The 20,519-nt window shown below is 39.9% G+C and overlaps 1 protein-coding gene across 4 annotated transcripts in view; it reads right to left on the minus strand.

The window, feature by feature from the left end:
* The window catches only part of PCDH17 (protocadherin 17), a 208,350-nt gene that overhangs the window by 120,142 nt on the left and 67,689 nt on the right, over positions 1-20,519 (minus strand). For 3 of the 4 annotated variants that reach the window (XM_040425384.1, XM_040425385.1, XM_040425383.1), the window contains 2 exons: positions 16,680-16,738; positions 16,415-16,587 (listed from right to left, as the gene is read on the minus strand). In XM_040425384.1, coding sequence (XP_040281318.1) covers positions 16,415-16,587; positions 16,680-16,738 — 232 coding nt within the window. The remainder of the gene's footprint in view (positions 1-16,414; positions 16,588-16,679; positions 16,739-20,519) is intronic. The other variant, XM_040425386.1, reaches the window with a different exon arrangement.

Here is a 20,519-nt window from a genome sequence, read left to right on the forward strand (position 1 = left end):
CTGCAATCCATCAGTGGTGACTGGGCTTGCACACTATAGGAAAAAGTACCCGCCTATGTGCGCTACCACGGTCCCGGCCACCAGAGAGGTCAGTGCTTTTTCCTATAGTGTGCAAGCACGGCCACCGCTGATGGATTGCAGGGTGGTCGTAACCATGGAAATGAGCAGTGTATAATGTGATGGAAAAATGAATCCAGTCATCCAAGGAAGCAATATGGACAATCACAATAGCGGCTTATAGTAACTTTCTCTACATCAGGGATGCTCAACCTGCAGCCCTCCAGCTGTTGTAAAACTACAACTCCCACAATGCCCTGTTGTAGACTGATAGCTGTAGACTGTCCTGGCATGCTGGGAGTTGTAGTTTTGCAACAGCTGTAGGGCCGCAGGTTGAGCATCCCTGATCTACATGATAAGTGCCACTTGCTGAAGTGAGACAACCCCTTTAAAGTGGCCCTGGGAAAAAAAAAACTAAAAAATAGTCCCATGTTGTAGGCAGGTCTAAACTGAAAGAAGGTGGGGCAAGAGAAGTAGGCGGGGCCAGCAATACAACAGTGCAGCACAAAAAACACTGCTGTAACAGTATTACAGTCCGGAGGGCTTGAATTCAGGAGGGCACCTGCGGCTGCCCGCCAGATGCATAAGTAGCTGATACTACTAACATTAATTAATGCTAAGAGCATCAGATCATTATGTACCCAGCCAGTGGATCGGATTTTTAGTAAAAGCCCGGAGAACCACTTAAAATAAGCTTTTTACTATAGGGACATAATGGTTTTTCAGCTCCTCATCATTTTCAAGAACTCTGCTTGTCTTTGTACTGATATATTCTTGTTTACATGAAGTGCTGATCACATAGTGAATAGTGATGAGCGTCAGGGGCTATATTTGAATTCGTGAAATTTCACTAATATTTTGTAGAATATTCGTCATTTATTTGCGAATTTCGCGAATTTGAGATTATTTTATTGAATGCGATAAATCAGCAATGTAAAAATCGCGTAATGCGAATTCGTAACGTGGAATACAGGCGTGGGTCACTTTGGCTACATTTTTCAAGCTGCTAGAAGTTTCATGAGTTTCTCCTGAGACTGGAGAAAATGGTTGGCACGGCAGAACATTACAATAGCTTTATATGCAGATAGAGTCAAGTGCTCCAATATATTCGCGATTGCGCTAATCGGCAGTGATTAGAATATTTTTTCGTTCACATTTTAGCAGGTCTGACTACAGATTACTGATTGGTGCACTAAGTATTGTTGTGAACTTGACATTGCTTCCTTCTCATTGACCCACAAGCAAGAAGCAGAGAGAAATCATGTGTTCAGACTGAAAAAAAATGCTGAATATTCGATATAACGAATACTGTATATAGCACTATATTTTAAATATTCGCGAATTTTCGAAATGGCGATATTCGCTAAAAAAATTGCTATTCAAATATTCGTGCTCAACACTAATAGTGAAATGATTTCTGCTGCTGACGGTTGTTGCTTACAACTAGAGATGAGCGAAGTTTTCAAAAAACAGATTTGGACGCTTCATCGAATTTCTTTAAGAAATGTCCTTCGTTCTGAATTAATTTGTCACGAAGCACGTTAAACTCGCTATATCCCGGTGTGCAGGGAGAGTGTATATCAGTGTACATCACTGTCCATTGCAGCAACATGCATAGCTAGTCCTTTCTGGTAGTGAAACAGTTACTGTGACACCACAATAACAGTAGTATTAGACAGGTTATTCACTCCAATTAGAGAATCAAGGCCTAATAATATTGCTTATCCATTAAACCAGGTGGACACTGTTCACACAAGGATTGATGCAAACTGTGTTGTCTCCTATGGATCCCTTCAGCTTCTGCAGTCTCCCGATGCTCTCCCTAAAGTGTGTAAAACTCTCCCTACACTGTCCCTACACTGTCCCTACACTGTCCCTATCCAATATTCCACAATTAAAAGCTTTTAGCAAATCTGTCCCTAACACTTGTCATGTCTCTCCCTATGCTCACCTCACAGTGAAATGGCGGAGACAGCCTAGGATAAGGCTTTTAAAGGGCTGTGACATCACAGGGGCTGGCTAGCTGCTTATTGGCTGTCTGTGCGGCATTATCGGTGAACTTGCATTCCCGGGCTTCTTACTTTCACTTTGTAACACATGTAGCCGCCATTTTAAGAAAAAAATAAAGATTAGTTAACTCGAAGCGCAAGGAAATTCAGATTTGTTGCAAATCTAATTTTTCCAAAATTTCTGATCGAATTCCACTTTGGATGCTTCGATTCACTCAACACTACTGACAACAGTAAGTCCAAACTGACACACTGTAACAAACAAGCTACGTCGATGAGAGATCAGGAAGTATTTTCATTACCATTTGCCACTTCCATCACGTACTGAAACCTTTCTTAGGGCCCATGCCCAATAGTGTATTATGGTTTTCTTTGGCCATATGCAGGAGGCTTCTGGTCTATTTGGTAAAGAACCATATTAGTGCTTCCCTAGAGGTACATCAGGCCTCTCCTATACTTCGATATGCCCCCAATTTCATAAAGATGCATATTGAGCTTTTTAGTTTTTTATGATGGATCTCGTATGTAACTGACAGAAATAAATCTGTGTAATGATCCATTTAACTCCTTAGGTACGGAGGCATTCACTACTACAGCAGTTCTCAAATTGTGAGGTGCGCCTCAGCTCCTAAAGAAATCATACAGGTGCTGACACCTGTGGTAGTAAGGATTTCTGTACACCCATGTGACATATTTAGCAGCCATATGGCAGTACCACACTGGTCACCTTATCTGCAATCCATGCATGCCCCTGTCCTTACATGGAGGACAAGCTGTGTGGATCACAATCTTCCACAGAGGATCCAGAACTGTAAGTTCACAGCCAGTCACTCCGGTGCTTAGTGAGATGTCCATGTACTGCCAGCTATACTTATTATGCTCTAGTCATACATGGTGGCAGCACTGTGTAATGGCTTCAGAGCTGTGGACAGGCAGGTAGTGTGCATTGTTACCATGTATACCTGGTCTATGTAACGCCATTCTCATTATACCATCTGTAATGTGATTCAAGAGGCCCTTGTCTACTAGAAGTAATGTTTAAAGGGAGAATGGCTTCTTAGGCTACTTTCAAACTCGCATTTGGTGCGGCTCTGTCATGGATCTGCACAAACGCTTCCGTTCAGATCATACAACCGTATGCATTTCGTTCAGAACGGATCCGTTTGTATTATCTGTAACATAGCCAAAACTGATCAGTCTTGAACACCATTGAAAGTCAATAGGGGACGGATCCGTTTTCTATCGTGCCATATTGTGTCAGTTTGCCTCCGCATCTGCAAGCAGCGTTTTAGTGTCCGCCTCCAGAGCGAAATGGAGGTGGAACGGACACAAACTCTATAAAGTTATCCATTCAGAATGCATTAGGGCAAAACTGATCTGTTTTGGACCGCTTGTGAGAGCCGTGAAACGGATCTCACAAACAGAAACCAAAACGCCAGTGTGAATGTAGCCTTACATAGAGTATAACACCTGAAGGAGCATGTAAAGCGGTGGATGAAGGTTGTGCTGTTTTCTACTAGGAGCAAAATGGCCTCCATACACTGCCATACAGGCTCTGTGTCTGTGTGCATGAGCCTTTATTCTTCTGCTCTTTTTGGGTCCAGGAATGGCGCATAAATATTGCCCTATATTAACGTAGGGTAATGCTGAGGAACTGTATATTTGGCATTTACCACTACCGAGCCACTTTTCATGTTAAATCCCAGGCCGATTTTTGCAAATCTGACATGCGTCACAGTATGTGCTAATAATTTCGGAACGCTTTTACTTATCCAAGCCGTTCTTAGATTGTGTTCTCGTGACACATTGTACTTCATGACAGTGGTAAATTTGAATCGATATATTTCACCTTTATTTATAAAAGAATCCAAAATTTTCCAAAAATTTGAAAAAAATTACAATTTTCTACATTTGAAATTTCTCTACTTTCAAGACTGATAGAATACCTCATAAAATAGTAATCAATGAACATTCTCCATATGTATGCTTTATTTTGGCATCATTTTGTTTTCTTTAGGACGTTAGAAGGCTTAGAATTTTAGAAGAAATTTTTTAAATTTTCAACAAAAGTTTCAAAACCATTTTTTTAAGCACCAATTCAGTTATAAAGTGATTTTGAGGGGCTTTTGTAATGGAATGAACTCATTAATGACCCCATTTTAGAAAGTACACCCCTCAAATTATTCAAAACTGATTTGAGTTAAAAACGTTACAAACTTTGTTAAAGGAAACCTGTCATCAACTTTATGCAGCAAAAAATAGTGACAGAAATGCCAATTTCAGCACTGTGTTACTCATGAGCTAAAAGTAAGTGGTTGCCGAGAACCAGCATCATAACCATTGCAACACAGGCCTTGAAAAGACTCAAATCTACTTGAGAAGAGTCATGGTTATTTCTAATCTCCTGCACTGACTGGCAGTTCTCTCCTAGAGAGAAAGGGAGAAAACTAGGTAGAAGCCTGTCAGTCATCAGCAGGTGGGCGGGAAGAGCAGGAATTTATGAGTAACCAGGACTCTTCTCAGGTGGCCGGGACTCTTTTCCAGGCCCAGTCTGCAATGATTGTGATGTTGGTTCTCGGCAACAACTTACTTTTAAATGACAGACCACTGAAATCAACTCAAATGTCTATACTTTATGCTGCCATTAGTATGGACAGCATAAAGCTTATGGCAGGTTCCTTTTAACCCTTGAGGTGTTTCACAAGAATTAAAGGAAAATGGAGGTGAAATTTCAAATGTAAATTTTTTTGGTCAATTTTTTTATGTTAATCAATTTTTTCTTGCAACACAGCAAGGGTTAACAGCAAAATAAACCTCAATATACATTACTATAATTCTGCAGTTTACAGAAATACCCCATATGTGGTGGTAAACTGCTCTATGGGCACTTGGCCGTGGTCAGAAGGAAAGGAGCTCCATATGGATTTTGGAGGCAGATTTTGCTAGAATGGTTTTTAGGAACCATTTTCTGTTTGAAGAGATCATGACGTACCTTTTAAGTGGAAACCCTCAAAAAATGACCCCATTTTGGAAACTACACCCCTTATTAATAGAATATATTAAGGGGGTACTAAGCACTTTGACCCCCAAGCGTTTTACGGAATTTGGAAACACTGTAATATTTTTATAGAGCAGGTTGTTACAAACGCGGCGATACCCAATGTGTGTATTTTTCTGTTAAGTTTTACACAGTGAAAGCCTTATTGAACAGAATAAAATCTTGTTTTTGTGTTGCCATTTTCTGAGAGCCATATATATATATTTTTTTTTTGGCCAATTATCTTAGCTGGGGGCTCATTTTTTGCGGTGTCAGATGACGGTTTGATTGGTACCATTTTGCGGTACATAAGACAAATCTCTTGGTGCTACACTTTTTGTGAGGCAAGGTGACTTTTTTTTACACTATTCACCTCAGGGGGCATCTCATATGATATTTTTATAGAGCATGTTGTTACGGACACGGCAATACCCAATGTGTGTCTTATTTTTATTTTTGTTAAGTTTTACATAGTGAAAGCCTTTTTGAACAGAATAAAATCTTGTTTTTTGTGTTGCCATTTTCTGAGAGTCATATTTTTTTAATCTTTTGGGCGATTGCCTTAGTTAGGGGCCCGTTTTTTGCGGGATGAGATGACGCTTTGATTGGTACTAATTTGGGAAACATAAGCTTTTTTTATCACTTGGTATTACACTTTTTGTAAGGCAAAGTCACCAGAAATAGGCTGTTTTGGCACCGTTTCTTTTTGGTTTTTTTTATGGCGTTCACCTGATATTTTTATAGATACGGATACGGTAATACCTAATATGTATACTTTTCTTTTTTTCCCTATTTTTTACAATTGTTTTTAAATTAATTTTGTGAAAAGGATGCTTTTTTTTAACTTCAAACTTAATTTTTTATTATGTAAAACTTTCTTTTCTTACTTTTTTTTTTACTTTTTTTTGTCCCTCTCTTTGACTTCAAGTTTTGGAGGTCTAATCCCCTGTAGAATGCATTACAATACATCTGTATTGTAATGCATTTGCTGTAAGTGTATTACACTGAGACCCTTCACAGACATTGTGCGTGCTGCGGTCAGCGCTGACCACAGCACATCTAGGGTTAAGGCGCCGGCATCAGTGAAAAATGCTGGCACATACAGCAGGGGTCCAGCAATCAGTGACTGCCGGACCCCTGCAGCTGATCGGGCGGTTGCAGCTATTGCACCAACCTGGTGCGCTGATCGGTAGTACTACTGTGCTGGTATTTTAAACACAGTAGGCAGCGCTGGTACTGTACGGGTTAATTTGTAGTAGTAACATATTCCTCAATTTTCTAAATAGTTTAGCACAGAACTGTCAAACCCAAGGACATTTTAACAGCCTTACTTCTTACTTATTTCTTTTCAATGGAGACTATTATACATACAACATAAATATACCATGATATACCTGAAGTTACATGAAACAAAATATGTTATTCAAATGTCATGTGAAATGTAGTAAATCTTCACATAATATAGTGCAAAAGAATATCATATGAAGCAAAGAAAGTGATTTTGTTTGCTTAAGAAATACAGCGTATAGTATATATAATAGCATAAAATCTCCATCATTGTATGCTGCAGATAGACTAAATATAGTAATAAACACATATAATATATTGTGGAATAAATGTTTTTTCCACCTTATTCTTGAATGGATTTGTTATAAGCATTTATATTACTTGTGTTGTTTGTACATAAAACATGACATCAATTCAAATAATGAGTCTGAATTGCTCTTTCTTATAGTCTATTGTTTCTATGTTTGTCCTTGAATCGAAGACTAAAAGGTGAGCCAAGGAGGATGACAGCTAGAGTCCGCCAGAAAAATTACTGTTTCTTACAAGAAAAGAGCCAGTGGCTCAGTTTTATTTGGCATACCATTTAACTGATATGATCCTGTCTCTGCAGAGGCGGAAATCCTGGTAATGTAAAAACGATGGGTTGTGAACCAAGTGTAGAATGATGGGGGCATTTAATGCATTCTGAAGTGGCCAAATGTACTAAAAATTGTCCTAAACTCCCTGTAATGAGGCTATCAGATGCTTTTAAAATGTTTAATTTCCCACTGAGTGGCACTACACATGATTATGGTCAAACAGCACTCTTTCCGCTATGCTGTAGGAAAATCATGATTAAGTGGTTTATTTATTTTCAGTGGCATGGTAAAAGCTATAATGTTCTCCGTTCCATTCCGATGAGGACATTCTTTGGAGCTTTCATTTGCGTAGTATAGAATAAGCTGCTACCTAATTTAAAAAAAGGATAGCTAAAGTGTGAAATGTCTTCTATAAAAAGGCCACCACGTATTCATACAGATCAATGTCCAATTATAAACAGAGAACTACTATGGTAAAAGGTCAGAAAATAATAATCTTTCTGGCATTTATTACGTGCAAAGCTAGCTTGCGTGCAAGGTCAAAATATCCAATAGAAATTAAGCATCCCACACAAAGCAACTCTACGGCTTTCAAGCAAATGGAAAATTTAAAAAGGACAGAGCCACTAATGTTGTACATGAAGAACTGATTTTTAAATCCAAAAATAGAAAGTTGAGGCAGCACTCCACAGGTTTTCAAAGAGGTGATGTGTAATTTATTGCAGGTGCACAAATACAAGATGCAACATATATGATATATCTCACTTGGAGTCGTGCCCCCTCGAGTTTTTGTATTTCATCTTTAAATGTCTTCTCCAATTCTCGGGACCTAATAATTGTTCTAATTTATGACTAAAGGCGGTATAGTACGCATCCCTATTATGCATGTGGATATGGATGTAAAATCAAAGAATGCTATGGATAAGAAGCCAAGTTTCCTGTTTTAATGACATTGGTCATATATTATAAATGAGCACTTCTGGGGATTGATGCTCACTACTCTCCAGATCATTATCAATGGGAGCCCATTAGGAAGTGCAGATTTTAAACAAGCCAGGTCATATGTACAAAACTGCTAAATATTATATCTATATAAGTCCACATTACCAGAGATGTTGCATTAATACACTAATCATTTACATTGGCTACAAGTCCTATAAGAAATGTAAGTTTCCCATCAAATTCCCATCAAGGGATTCAAAGGGAATATACAGTATGTTCAAAAAATTACCTACTGATTTAATCAAGTTTTTATGTTATGTTCTGCTCATATCACATTTACATCTCAAGGTTTAACATATAGGCCGGGATGTGTTCATTAAATGGATCCATCTCACAGATGTCATACAGTGAAATCTGTTACCATTTGGGTCCCTTCATAAAAAAGAATATGTTTAATATATATATTATTTTTTTTACTTGATAAGGTTTTAAACTTGGGTAAAAAACACTGGATCCAATATTCACAGCTGGGGTTAGTCACAGCTTTCCTCCTCCCCTCCCTGCACAATGACTTCAGCACAGATCACAGAGCATATCTAGAACACACTTCCTTAGAAGTCAATGAGTCATCTCCAGACACCAGTTTACTATGGCCCATGTGGCTACTGCAAAGCATATTTCTGAACTGCTATCCGTGGCTTTCCTCCTCCCCTCCCTGCACAATGACTTCAGCATAGATCACAGAGCATATCTAGAACACACTTCCTTAGAAGTCGATGAGTCATCTCCAGACACCAGTTTACTATGGCCCATGTGGCTACTGCAAAGCATATCGCTGAACTGCTATCCGTGGCTTTCTTCCTCCCCTCCCTGCACAATGACTTCAGCATAGATCACAGAGCATATCTAGAACACACTTCCTTAGAAGTCGATGAGTCATCTCCAGACACCAGTTTACTATGGTCCATGTGGCTACTGCAAAGCATATCTCTGAACTGCTATCCATGGCGCAGAGTGGCAGCCCAGGGAAGATTGGTGCCACCATAATCTCTTTTGCATGCATTAGTGTTAATAAATGAAGCCATTAGCATCCTGGTTTTGCATAGTTACCTAAAATCCAAAAACATTTCAATAGATAAACTTGTCTATGTCAAATGACTCAGTTTCTATCTTCTTAACTAAAGATAGTTTGAAAATCTGCAGCATGCCCAGAAATGTTTCTGCTCCATGTAGATGGGGTATTATACTGTAATTTAGTTGCAGAGTTCTGCGTTGGAAATAAGCCATGCATAACTGAATATATATATATATATATATATATATATATATATATATAAAGGATGTATGTATGTGTGTATGTTCCACGATCCCTCAAAAACACAACCATCGATTTCAACAAAACCTGGTATACACATCCCTTGCTACTTGGAAAGAAATATTGTGGGGGTCACAGCTCTCTCTCCCAAAAAAATGCAAATATGGCACATCACATGACCTACATTAGCCAATAGAAGCCTGCAGGTCTTTCTCTTCATATCCCAACTGCCATACACACGGTCACATGTCCCTTATCAGCCAATAGTAGCTTGCAGGACCATGCCCCCAATCCAGTTAGGCCACGCCCCCTCCCACTCCGCAGCCAACAGGGATTGAAAGAATTAATTTAAATTTTAACTTCTGTCAGCTGCAGAGGTGGGAGTGACGGTGACTTTCTCCCTGTATCACACACTCAGACAGCACAGTACTGTTGTCTTAGAGTGAACTGTTCAAAAGGACATGCCCCCGATCCGGTTAGGCCACGCCCCCCCACTCAGCCGACAGGGATTGAAAAAAATTAAGTTAAAAATCAACTTCTAGGTCCTGCTAAGCCACGACCCTGATACGGTTAGGCCACACCTCCTCCCACTCCTCAGCCAACAGGGATTGAAAAAATGAAGTTAAAAATCAACTTCTGTCAGCTGCAAAGGTGAGATGGAGGGTGACTTTCTCCCTGCAGCTCACACTCAAACAGCACAGTACTGCTGTCTTAGAGTGAACTGTTCAAAAGGACACGCCCCTGATCCGGTTAGGCCATGCCCTCTCCCACTCAGCCGACAGGGATTGAAAAAATGATGTTAAAAATCAACTTCTAGGTCCAGCTATGCCACGCCCCTAACCCAGTTAGGCCACGCCCCTCCCACTCAGCCGACAGAGATTGAAAAAAATGAAATTAAAATTCAACTTCTGTCAGCTGCAGAGGTGGGGGGGACAGTTACTTTCTTCCTGCAGCTCACACTCAGACAGCACAGTGCTGCTGTCTTAGAGTGATCTGTTCAAAAGGACATCTCTGTGTCCATCTAGGCCCTACACCAGACGGAGGACAGGGAGTCTGAAAGCTGGACTGTCCGGCCTAAAACTGGACCTCTGACCACCCTAGGGGCAGGCTGCTGTGGATTTTACAGTTAAGGGGATGGTCCGCTATGGACGTCAGTGTTAAGAGGCAGATTGCTGTAAAGGCCACTGTTAAGGAGGCGGGCCCCTGTGGAGGTCACTGTCAATGGGGTGGTGTGCTGTGAAACTCCCTGTTAAAGGGAAAGGCTGCTGTAAAGGTTAGGGCGTGGGCTGCGGTGGAGGTCCCATTTTAAGGGATGGGGCACTGTGTGGGGGTCAGTGTTAAGGGATGGGGGCTGTGGAGATCACTGTTAAGGGGGCAGGGTGCTGTAGATGTCACTGCTATGGTGTTGATATATTTTAACGACACACAGAAACTTTAAATTAAATTGATGCAATATACCCGTGCGAAGCCGGGTCCTTCTGCTGGTGTAGCCATAAAGAAACACTATACATAGAACTAAATGATAAAAATAAACAATAGATAAAGTTTCCCTCACTGTCAGTTTGCAGAATTTTCTTCAGGATCCTGACATCTTGTAGAAATCTTTTCAGAGATCACATAAGTTAACCTCTTGCTAATCATTCCCCTCTTCGGCTGGTGGCTGGTCAAGAGGGTGGGACTTAGCAAAGGAGGTGGGGTATAATGATCCTGTTATCCTACTACAGGGACACGAGAGAGAAAAAAAGAGGGGGTTAGTCACCTGGCTCTCACAATGAAGGTCAGGAAACCTAACTCGCAGGGCGCCAAAGTGTGGATCCGACAATGAGAAAAATGATTTTAATTTTTAATAATTCCTTTATTTAAGAATTCAGGGTGGGGTGAGGAGGGCCTCCTCCTCACCCCACCCTGAATTCTTAAATAAAGGAATTGACAAGAAGTTCCAGCCTAAGGACTGCCGTTTCTTCCTGATATTCTAGAAGCGAACCAGGTGCAGGAGGAAGGGTTTGGGGGTGTCTTGAGTTTATCCCCCTTCTCTCCTCCTGGGTGAAGTGAGTACAAATCTTGTTTTACTTTACAGATGTGGTTTTATATGACATTGGCTTAAAATCTACTGTACAATCTATTTCCAGCTCGTCAGACATAGTGACTCTGGTAAAATATACTTCTAAGATATTTTAAATATTTTAAATATTATAATCATTCAAATATTATAATTATTTAAGGAAAGAGTGGCGCCCCTCTGTGAGTTAAAAACCTTTTTTTATTTCTCTCCAATCCTACTACAGACAAGAGAGGGGAGGCTCCTTCTCCAGCTAGTTGTCCTACATCCAGACACAGGGCAGTGAGAAGAGGGAGGGAAGACATGACCGAGTTACTGAGGCACATAGAGGGTTTCTTTATATTTTGTCCGGTTTTATTTGTAATATGAGACAAAATAAGACCAAGGGAAGAAAGAAAGTGTTGGACAATTTTTTGTGCATTTTCTGTGTTTATTGTCTTATTGCCTCAGTATCCATAGTTTTATATTAAAAATAAATGTACAAGGAGAGCTTCTTTAGATAATTCCCTAGGATCAGTCCAGAGGTTTACATGTGTAAAGGTCACTATATAAACTATTACACACAAGGCAACTTCTTCATTGCATTTTGTGTTTAGTCTTGGTTACCACTGACTACCTGACAAACTATTGCTTACAATAAAGCACCTGGATCTGATATTTTGATGACTTACGGTATGAACATTTAGGCAACATCACTCAGCATCTTTATATAATACAAACTTTACTATTTCTATAGATAACAATTATCCCTTTGATGACCGCCGCCATACATGTACGGAGGAAGTTGTCTATTTAAATATGGCGCCCACTCACGAGCACAACGGGTACCATGGCCACAAAATTTCTCCTGTATCAAACAGAGTTCTGGGGCCAATGTCTGCAACTGGCAATAACGGCGATCACAGACATTATCCTTTCAGATGCCATGGTCAATTTGTGATCATGGTATCTGAAGCCTGAAAATCTGGAAGCGCTGCACTTCCTGGCCAGGAAAGGCTACCCCAGACGACAATCAGGGGAGCTGTGTGTCACACTGAAGAAATAAATCAGAGCTGTAGTTCCAATGAAGGCTTGCAGGAGGCAGGGCACCATAGGATAACAGAAAATGCACTTCAATGTAAGCTAAAAGCGATCTGAGGATTGCATATTCTAGCCTCCTAGGTGTGCTAAGAAAGTAAAAGAAATATATATTTTTTTTAAATAAAAAATATAAAATCACCTCCCCTTTCCCCAGTATTTAAAAATAAAAAATATAAACATCATAAGCATCATAGCATCCCAAAATGCCTAAACTAATAAAATATAAATGTATTTATTCCCTACCTTGAACTCTGTAACAAAAAAAAATCAAAATGGCTGATTCAAAATTTTTTCATCACTTCACTTCCCACATAAAATGGAATAAAAAGTGGTATAAATAAAAACTACAGATCATCACACAAAAATTCTCTCCCACAATTTTTTTTCAGTATTAAAACATAAGAAAATATATCACTGTAATCATACTGACTAATAGAGTGAAGGGCACAGGTCAGTTTTACCGCATAGGGAACAACATTAAAAAAAAAAAACTGTAGTGGAATTGCATTTCTTTTTTTTTTCTTTTCCACCTTATTTGGATTTTTTTTTCAGCATTCTACTACATTGTATGCAATATTAAATTGTACCATTAAAAATTACAACTTGTCTCACCAAAAATAAGCACCCTACGACTATGTGAAACGAAAAACAAAAATGTTATGGCTTCAGAAATGCAAGGAGAAAACAATAAAATAAAAAATCCTCTGGGGCTCAAGGAGTTAAATACTGTGCATTATTAACCAGTATAGAAGAAATAGCAATGCTTGTTATTTTCTTGCAGAAGAAAGGGATGCAGCTCATACAGAGAACAAGGCTGGAGTACGTAATATACTTGAGCTTGCAGGGTGTTCTGGCTTTATTGTGTTACTATCAAATGCAAAAGGCGAATGTGTCAGAATAAGAAACATGTATAAGTATAATAACTCCGGGTCTATATATATCTACAAACCGTCCTTAGGTTACTGAATACTCTTGAGTAATAATCATGCCCAAACGTTTTCATGAGTATTGATTTTGTTACATTTAAATGTTTTTCAATACATGACCTGCACTAGGGGACTACATTTCATATTTGAAGATATTGAGCAATGTTCACTGCTGAAGAAATGAGATGTATACTATTTATAAAACATGAAAGGCTAAAGCAAACAGCAAAAAGATACGAGACAGGAGGCATACTATGTGAAGACTAGGAAGGAGCCTCACAGGAAAGCCCCATGAAGAAATAAAGACACGTCCATCCTTTCCTTTCCTCGTGGCTTAATATATCCTGAGCTCTGTCGTGTGAGATGACCAACTTTTTACAAAATAAAAAAAACATGATTTCGCGATACAGTGTCACAAGATGACCATCTTATATGCGTTTATTTGTGGCCACCCAGTGGTTGAATTATTTCAGCTCGTCAGGGATTAGTGTATTGTGATATTGTATTCAATTTGTTTCATGAGGAAGTGAAGTTCCTAAAGGGTCACTGGGTTTTGGTAAAACATTTGATATGTCATAGAGATGTTTTCTGCTGTAAAAGAACACGGAAATCGAAGCCAGCCAGGGCCTGGAGTAGATATCAGTCAAGGTGCACAGACTGCCGGATGCTATATAGCGGTCGGCTGCCGGTCTATGATAAATCTGGTCTTACTGTGTTTATTCTGTGTGCATTATCATTATGTGTACATGTACAGTATGGTGGGGCCTGGTGACTGTATGTATACTGCTTGAAAAAGGTTCCATGGAGTGAACCGAAATGTTGTGCCTTATTGGTGAATAAAGCACATGTACCTTTAGTGCCGCGGTACTCGTATTTTTTATGGATGTTTAGGCGGTAGGACCACTGCCTCAGCCGCTGGCACTCCACCTTGTATGTTTGGTTGGTGGTGCTGCCCAGGAGTGTTTGTTTTATATATATACAGTCTTGTGAAAAAATTAGGACACCCTTTGAAAGCATGTGGTTTTTTGTAACATTTTTAATAAATGGTTATTTCATCTCCGTTTCAACAATACAGAGAGATTAAAGTAATCCGACTAAACAAAGAAAACTGAAGAAAAGTCTTTTCAAGATCTTCTGTAAATGTCATTCTACAAAAATGCCTATTCTAACTGAGGAAAAAGATAGGACACCCTTGCCCCTAATAGCGAGTGTTACCTCCTTTGGCTGAAATAACTGCAGTGAGACGGTTCTTGTAGCCATCTACCAGTCTTCGACATCGGTCTGAGGAAATTTTACCCCACTCCTCAATGCAGAACTTTTTCAGCTGTGAGATGTTTGAGGGGTTTCTTGCACGTACAGCCCTTTTCAAGTCACCCCACAGCATCTCAATGGGATTCAAATCTGGACTTTGACTTGGCCATTCCAGGACTCTCCATTTCTTCTTTTTCAGCCAATCTTTGGTTGATTTACTAGTATGTTTTGGGTCATTGTCATGTTGCATGGTCCAGTTCCGCTTCAGCTTTAATTTTCTAACTGATGGTCTCACATGCTCTTCAAGCACCTTCTGATACACAGTAGAATTCATCGTGGATTCTATGATGGTGAGCTGACCAGGTCCTGCTGCAGCAAAGCAGCCCCAAACCATGACACTTCCACCTCCATGCTTCACAGTTGGTATGAGGTTCTTTTCTTGGAATGCTGTGTTTGGTTTACGCCAAACATGTCCTCTGCTGTTGTGTCCAAATAATTCAATTTTGGACTCATCTGTCCAAAGAACATTATTCCAGAAGTCCTGGTCTTTGTCAACTTTATCGCTGGCAAATGTCAGTCTGGCCTCGATGTTTCTCTTGGAAAGCAAAGGTTTCCTCCTTGCACACCTCCCATGCAAGTTAAACTTGTACAGTCTCTTTCTGATTGTAGAGGCATGTACTTCTACATCAACAGTAGCCAGAGCCTGCTGTAGTTCTCGAGATGACACTTTAGGGTTTTTGGATACCTCTTTTAGCATCTTGCGGTCTGCTCTTGGGGTGAACTTGCTGGGGCGACCAGTCCTGGGCATGTTGGCAGTTGTTTTGAAAGCCCTCCACTTGTAGACTATCTTCCGGACAGTGGAATGGCTGATTTCAAAATCTTTTGAGATCTTTTTAAATCCCTTCCCAGACTCATAGGCTGCTACAATCTTTTTTCTGAAGTCCTCTGACAGCTCTTTTGCTCTCACCATGGTGCTCACTCTCACTTCAACAGTCAGGAGCACACCAAACTAAATGTCTGAGGTTTAAATAGGGCAAGCCTCATTCAACATGCAGAGTAACGATCTACTAATTATGTGCACCTGGTGTGATATACCTGTGTGAGATCTGAGCCAATTTAAGAGGGAATACATGTGAGGGTGTCCTATCTTTTTCCTCAGTTAGAATAGGCATTTTTGTAGAATGACATTTACAGAAGATCTTGAAAAGACTTTTCTTCAGTTTTCTTTGTTTAGTTGGATTACTTTAATCTCTCTGTATTGTTGAAACGGAGATGAAATAACCATTTATTAAAAATGTTACAAAAAACCACATGCTTTCAAAGGGTGTCCTAATTTTTTCACATGACTGTATATATATATATATATATATATATATATATATATATATATATATATATATATATATATATAGATCCAGAAAAAAGAGCGGCACTCCGGTAGGTAAAAGCAAGTGAACCCTTTATTCACCCAGGTGAATAAAGGGTTCACTTGCTTTTACCTACCGGAGTGCCGCTCTTTTTTCTGGATCCATTTATTGGGGTTATAAGTCTATTCCCCTTGGGACGTGCACCCGTACCTCTCCCTTTGAGCCAGTGCCGCCATTTTTCTTCATATATATATATATATATATATATATATATATATATACTGTATATTAGACTGGTTAATGACCTTACTTCAGTAGATGCTACTCTGAAATAAGATATGTCACAAGATATATATATATACACATATATATATATATATTTCTCAACTTCTTAATTCAGAAAAATAAAGTGACGAGGTTAATCAGTGTGTATGTGGTGCAGATGAAACATGACACAGTCTGCTATTTAACCCCTTACTTGGCATGATAATGGAGCGGTTACTCACCCTGCTCCAGTGGCTGGCATTTAGCTGAAGTGGTTTTCATCTTAAGGGCTTCTCTTACAGACATGTCACAGCAGGAACCTTTGTTAGTGTCTTGATCACTGTCAGCTTGATCACTGTCTCCATGACCACTGTCCCTTAGGCTTGCTCTTTCTGGGTCTTTGAAGGTTGAACTACTGATTTATTATAAAGAAATAAGTAAATGTAAGTGTCTGCCAATGAGAACTATGCCCCAAAAGGTGCGTTATTGAGCATCACATTCTATTACCTTTGAACAAACTGCTGTCTGCTTCCCAGGTAATTGGACTCTGCAGGAAAATTGTCTGTCTGTGAAGAGAATAGAACAGAACTATATAAGTATATGTACACATTGTGGACAAACATTTACATTTATAAAAGGAGAAAATAATATTTTATGAGTCTACATTTTAATTAAATTTTGAGTACTGTGAAAAACAAAATTAATCAATCCTGGGCATTAGCTCTTAAAATAAGCATTAACACTTTCCCGCAGTTATATATAGAGTAGCGCTGTCTACGATTATGTATTTTTTATTAGCTAGATATGATGATGGAATACTTGAGTAAATAGATAGTGATTGCTGCACAAAAAAAGGAAATCATTTATTACTGTTCATTATAAGCACCGCATTGCTTATTTATGCATTTGCATATTACCGATTCTATCTCACACCCAAAAAACTCATACTCATGTAAACTCATATATGACACATAGCCTAAAATTACAGATTCAGGCTTTTTGGTCCTCATCAGTATAACATGGTGAAGCCATAGCGGATCTGTAGAGCAGGGCTTGGGGTGTAGAAGCCAGGACAAACAGCAAGACTATAGTGTGGTAGGATGAAAGGGACCAACATTCTTCTGGTTCCAAGCCTAGAGACCAGGTAGCCAATGCAACTAGAAATGCACTGCTGGTGCCTACGGGTTTTTGGCTCGTTTCTGTAGATGTCAATGACATTTCTTAAATCATCCTGTCTGCTTAAACTGTCATCTCCAAAACGTACAGTGTAAGTGATGCCGCGTCCGGTTATGTTACTTTTATCTTCATACTCATTAAGACGTTTTGCTCCGAAAAACTTTAGTAAAGAGCATTGAGAGGACTCCTGTGCTCACCCACATAATGGAAAGGACTCAAAGAGGAGTCCTATCAATACATTTTACTGCTGGTTTGTTGGAGCACAGCGTCAGAATGAAGATAAAAATGACATAATCAGACTCAGCATTACTTACACTACGCTAGTTTGGAGGGGGTGTTTCAGGGCTAACAGATTCCCCTTCAATAGGTTGTCCTACGGTAGCTCTAGATATTGATGACTTATCCTTGGGATAGGTCAATAATCACAGATCAGCGGGGGTCTGACACTGCTATTAGCAGCTGCCTGAGATGAGACAATGAACAGACCCAGCAGCGGGCAGCTCCATCCATTTAAGGCTACATTCACACTGGCGTTTTGGCTTTCCGTCTGTGAGTTCCGTTCAGGGCTCTCACAAACGGTCCAAAACGGATCAGTTTTGCCCTAATGCATTCTGAATGGAAAAGGATCCGCTCAGAATGCATCAGTTTGCCTCCGTTCCACCTCCATTCCGCTCTGGAGACTGCAGCGTTTTGGTGTCCATCTGATGAAACTGAGCCAAACGGATCCGTTCTGACACACAATGTAAGTCAATGGGGACGGATTTGTTTTCACTGACACAATAGAAAACGGATCCGTCTTCCATTGACTTTCAATGGTGTTCAAGACGGATCCGTCTTGGCTATGTTAAAGATAATACAAACTGATCCGTTCTGAACGGATGCAGACGGCTGTATTATCTGAACGGATCCGTCCATGACAAAACGCTAGTGTCAAAAGTGGCCTAAGTGCATGGGAGCTGAGCTGCAGGAACCCAGCATACCCAATACACACGGGGCTGACTGCTTCTGGGTTCCATTCATTTCTGTTTTCGGTGGCTGCTGAGAACAGCTGATCAGTGGGGGGGGGGGGGCGCTGATTGATGGAACCCCACTGTCTCATATTGATGATCTATTCTAAGGATAGGTCATCTATATCTAAGGCCCGGACAACCCCTTTAAACCTACAGTAATGTTTCCATCACTGACTACCCTGAAACCTTATTGGTCATCGCATTCATTTTAATTTATTTCAAATCTGCAGCTGAAAGCACTATTCAAACTATGCACCATGGCACCTGAAGCTGTTACACTGGCTTTACAAGAGCGTATCGTGGACATGTGCTTCTATTATGGCTCCAAGTACTGTCCAGCTACGAAGGTAATGACCCAGTCAAAAAGCATTGATAGCCTGGGTCATTGGTCTGTGGTTTGTAGGGGATTTGAAACTATAATGCAGGCTCACAGATACGCCTGTATCATGTCGTCTTGTCTGGCAGAGATGCTCTGGCCCCCTCAGACACCAAGGTACATCAGTCATTACGTCTACATATTATGAGCCTTGTCAGAAAATGAAGGGGGGAGGATCAAATAGAAAGGAAATGAAAAGATATGCTTTAGACGGAAAACCTTGAGGACATTTTTTTTTCATGTGAACAATAGCAAGCTCTGCATGTATGGATAATTTAATCTTCATAATTAAAGTCTCATCCATATTAACACCGCTGCATGCAAACAATAATATTAATGATCACACTTGCCAAATGCAAAAGAAAAAAATATGTCCTTTAATGGTTCGGTTAAGTATTTTTAGCACAGCAAGCTCGCAAACCAAAGATCTAATGTTGTTTACTAGACTGGAATTATATGGGCTTCTGCCAATTACAGTCTGAATTATCTTTGTATAAGTCATGGAAGCTTCAAGTGGCATAAACAATGGAATAAGATGATGGGAACGAGGCAAAGGCGTCGACAGTGAGCATGAAGAAGGCTGCGTCCCTTGCAGCTGTCAGACTGATAAAGCCTTGACTGCTCTACATATCATATCACGTAGCGCTGCACCAGCAATCGCATTGTAATGTGTGCGTGCAAGAAACACTTAGGCACTGAGAAAACGCTTCATTAATGAAGCAGAAAGCCTGAGGTAACGGGTAATGTTGCACAGCGAGTGTTTACATAAATGGCTAATCTTAAAAATTACCCTCTTTTCTGGGAGTTAATTTTCGTTAATCTTGCTGGTGGCCTTGTGTCATTAAATAGATTTTCAGTAATGAAGATCTAATGATTTCATTTATAAGACTGTACAAGACGCTAGAAGGTTAGGTGTAGTGACATCCTTCATCTCAGATTGCTTTGTGCTGTTATTTTCACCTTTTCCTAAATGATTTCTTAAATGTTCTACTTCAAAACATTGTCTGTTTCTTGCTGTCATTCAATGAAACCGTTAAATTGCATAATAGTGAGGGTATCAAAAGCCTAATGAATCGGTCACCAGAATGGAGGTCCTGAACTCCTTATATAAAAGAAGTGGGAGTTGAGCATACCCACCATGATCATTCACATGAGTGGGAGTTCAGCTGCAGTACTCTTGTATGGCCACGGCAAAATGAGCAACGCTTCCAGATCCGTCCACTGCTGATCATTGGGGATGCCTGCAGGGTTGTCAACTGTCCAGAATTTTCTGGACAGTCTGTAAAAATAGGCCACTTTTTTCTCGTGTTTGTGAAAAAAAAATATATTATGTGTCCATGATTTTTTTTTAGGCTGGTGGTATTTGCTAAGGAGCATTTAAACTAGGAAAGGGGGGCAAAAGAGTGATAATCCAGCAGTCCGACTGCCCCCCGGAACAATGCCAGAAGATGCCAGTAGCACAAAGGTTAAGAAATGACAAGCTCAGAGTCTTGTCTACAAATGCTCGCAGTTTAGGGAATAAGATCAATGAACTTGAGGCTATAATGGCATCTGAGAATATAGATGTAGTGGCTGTTACTGAGACGTGGTTCAAGGGGAGTAATGTTTGGGCTATATCAATACCAGGGTTCTCTCTATACAGGAAAGACAGAGAAGGCAAGAAGGGGGGAGGGGTGGCCCTGTATGTGAAAGATAACATAAAATCAAATTTGATACAAGTTAGCGAGAACAATTTAGAGTCAATTTGGGTTACCTTGCAGCTTGATAATCATAAGGCAACTCGTG

The sequence above is a fragment of the Bufo bufo genome, chromosome 3, assembly GCF_905171765.1.
Source record: "Bufo bufo chromosome 3, aBufBuf1.1, whole genome shotgun sequence".
In the NCBI taxonomy this organism is placed as follows: domain Eukaryota; kingdom Metazoa; phylum Chordata; class Amphibia; order Anura; family Bufonidae; genus Bufo; species Bufo bufo.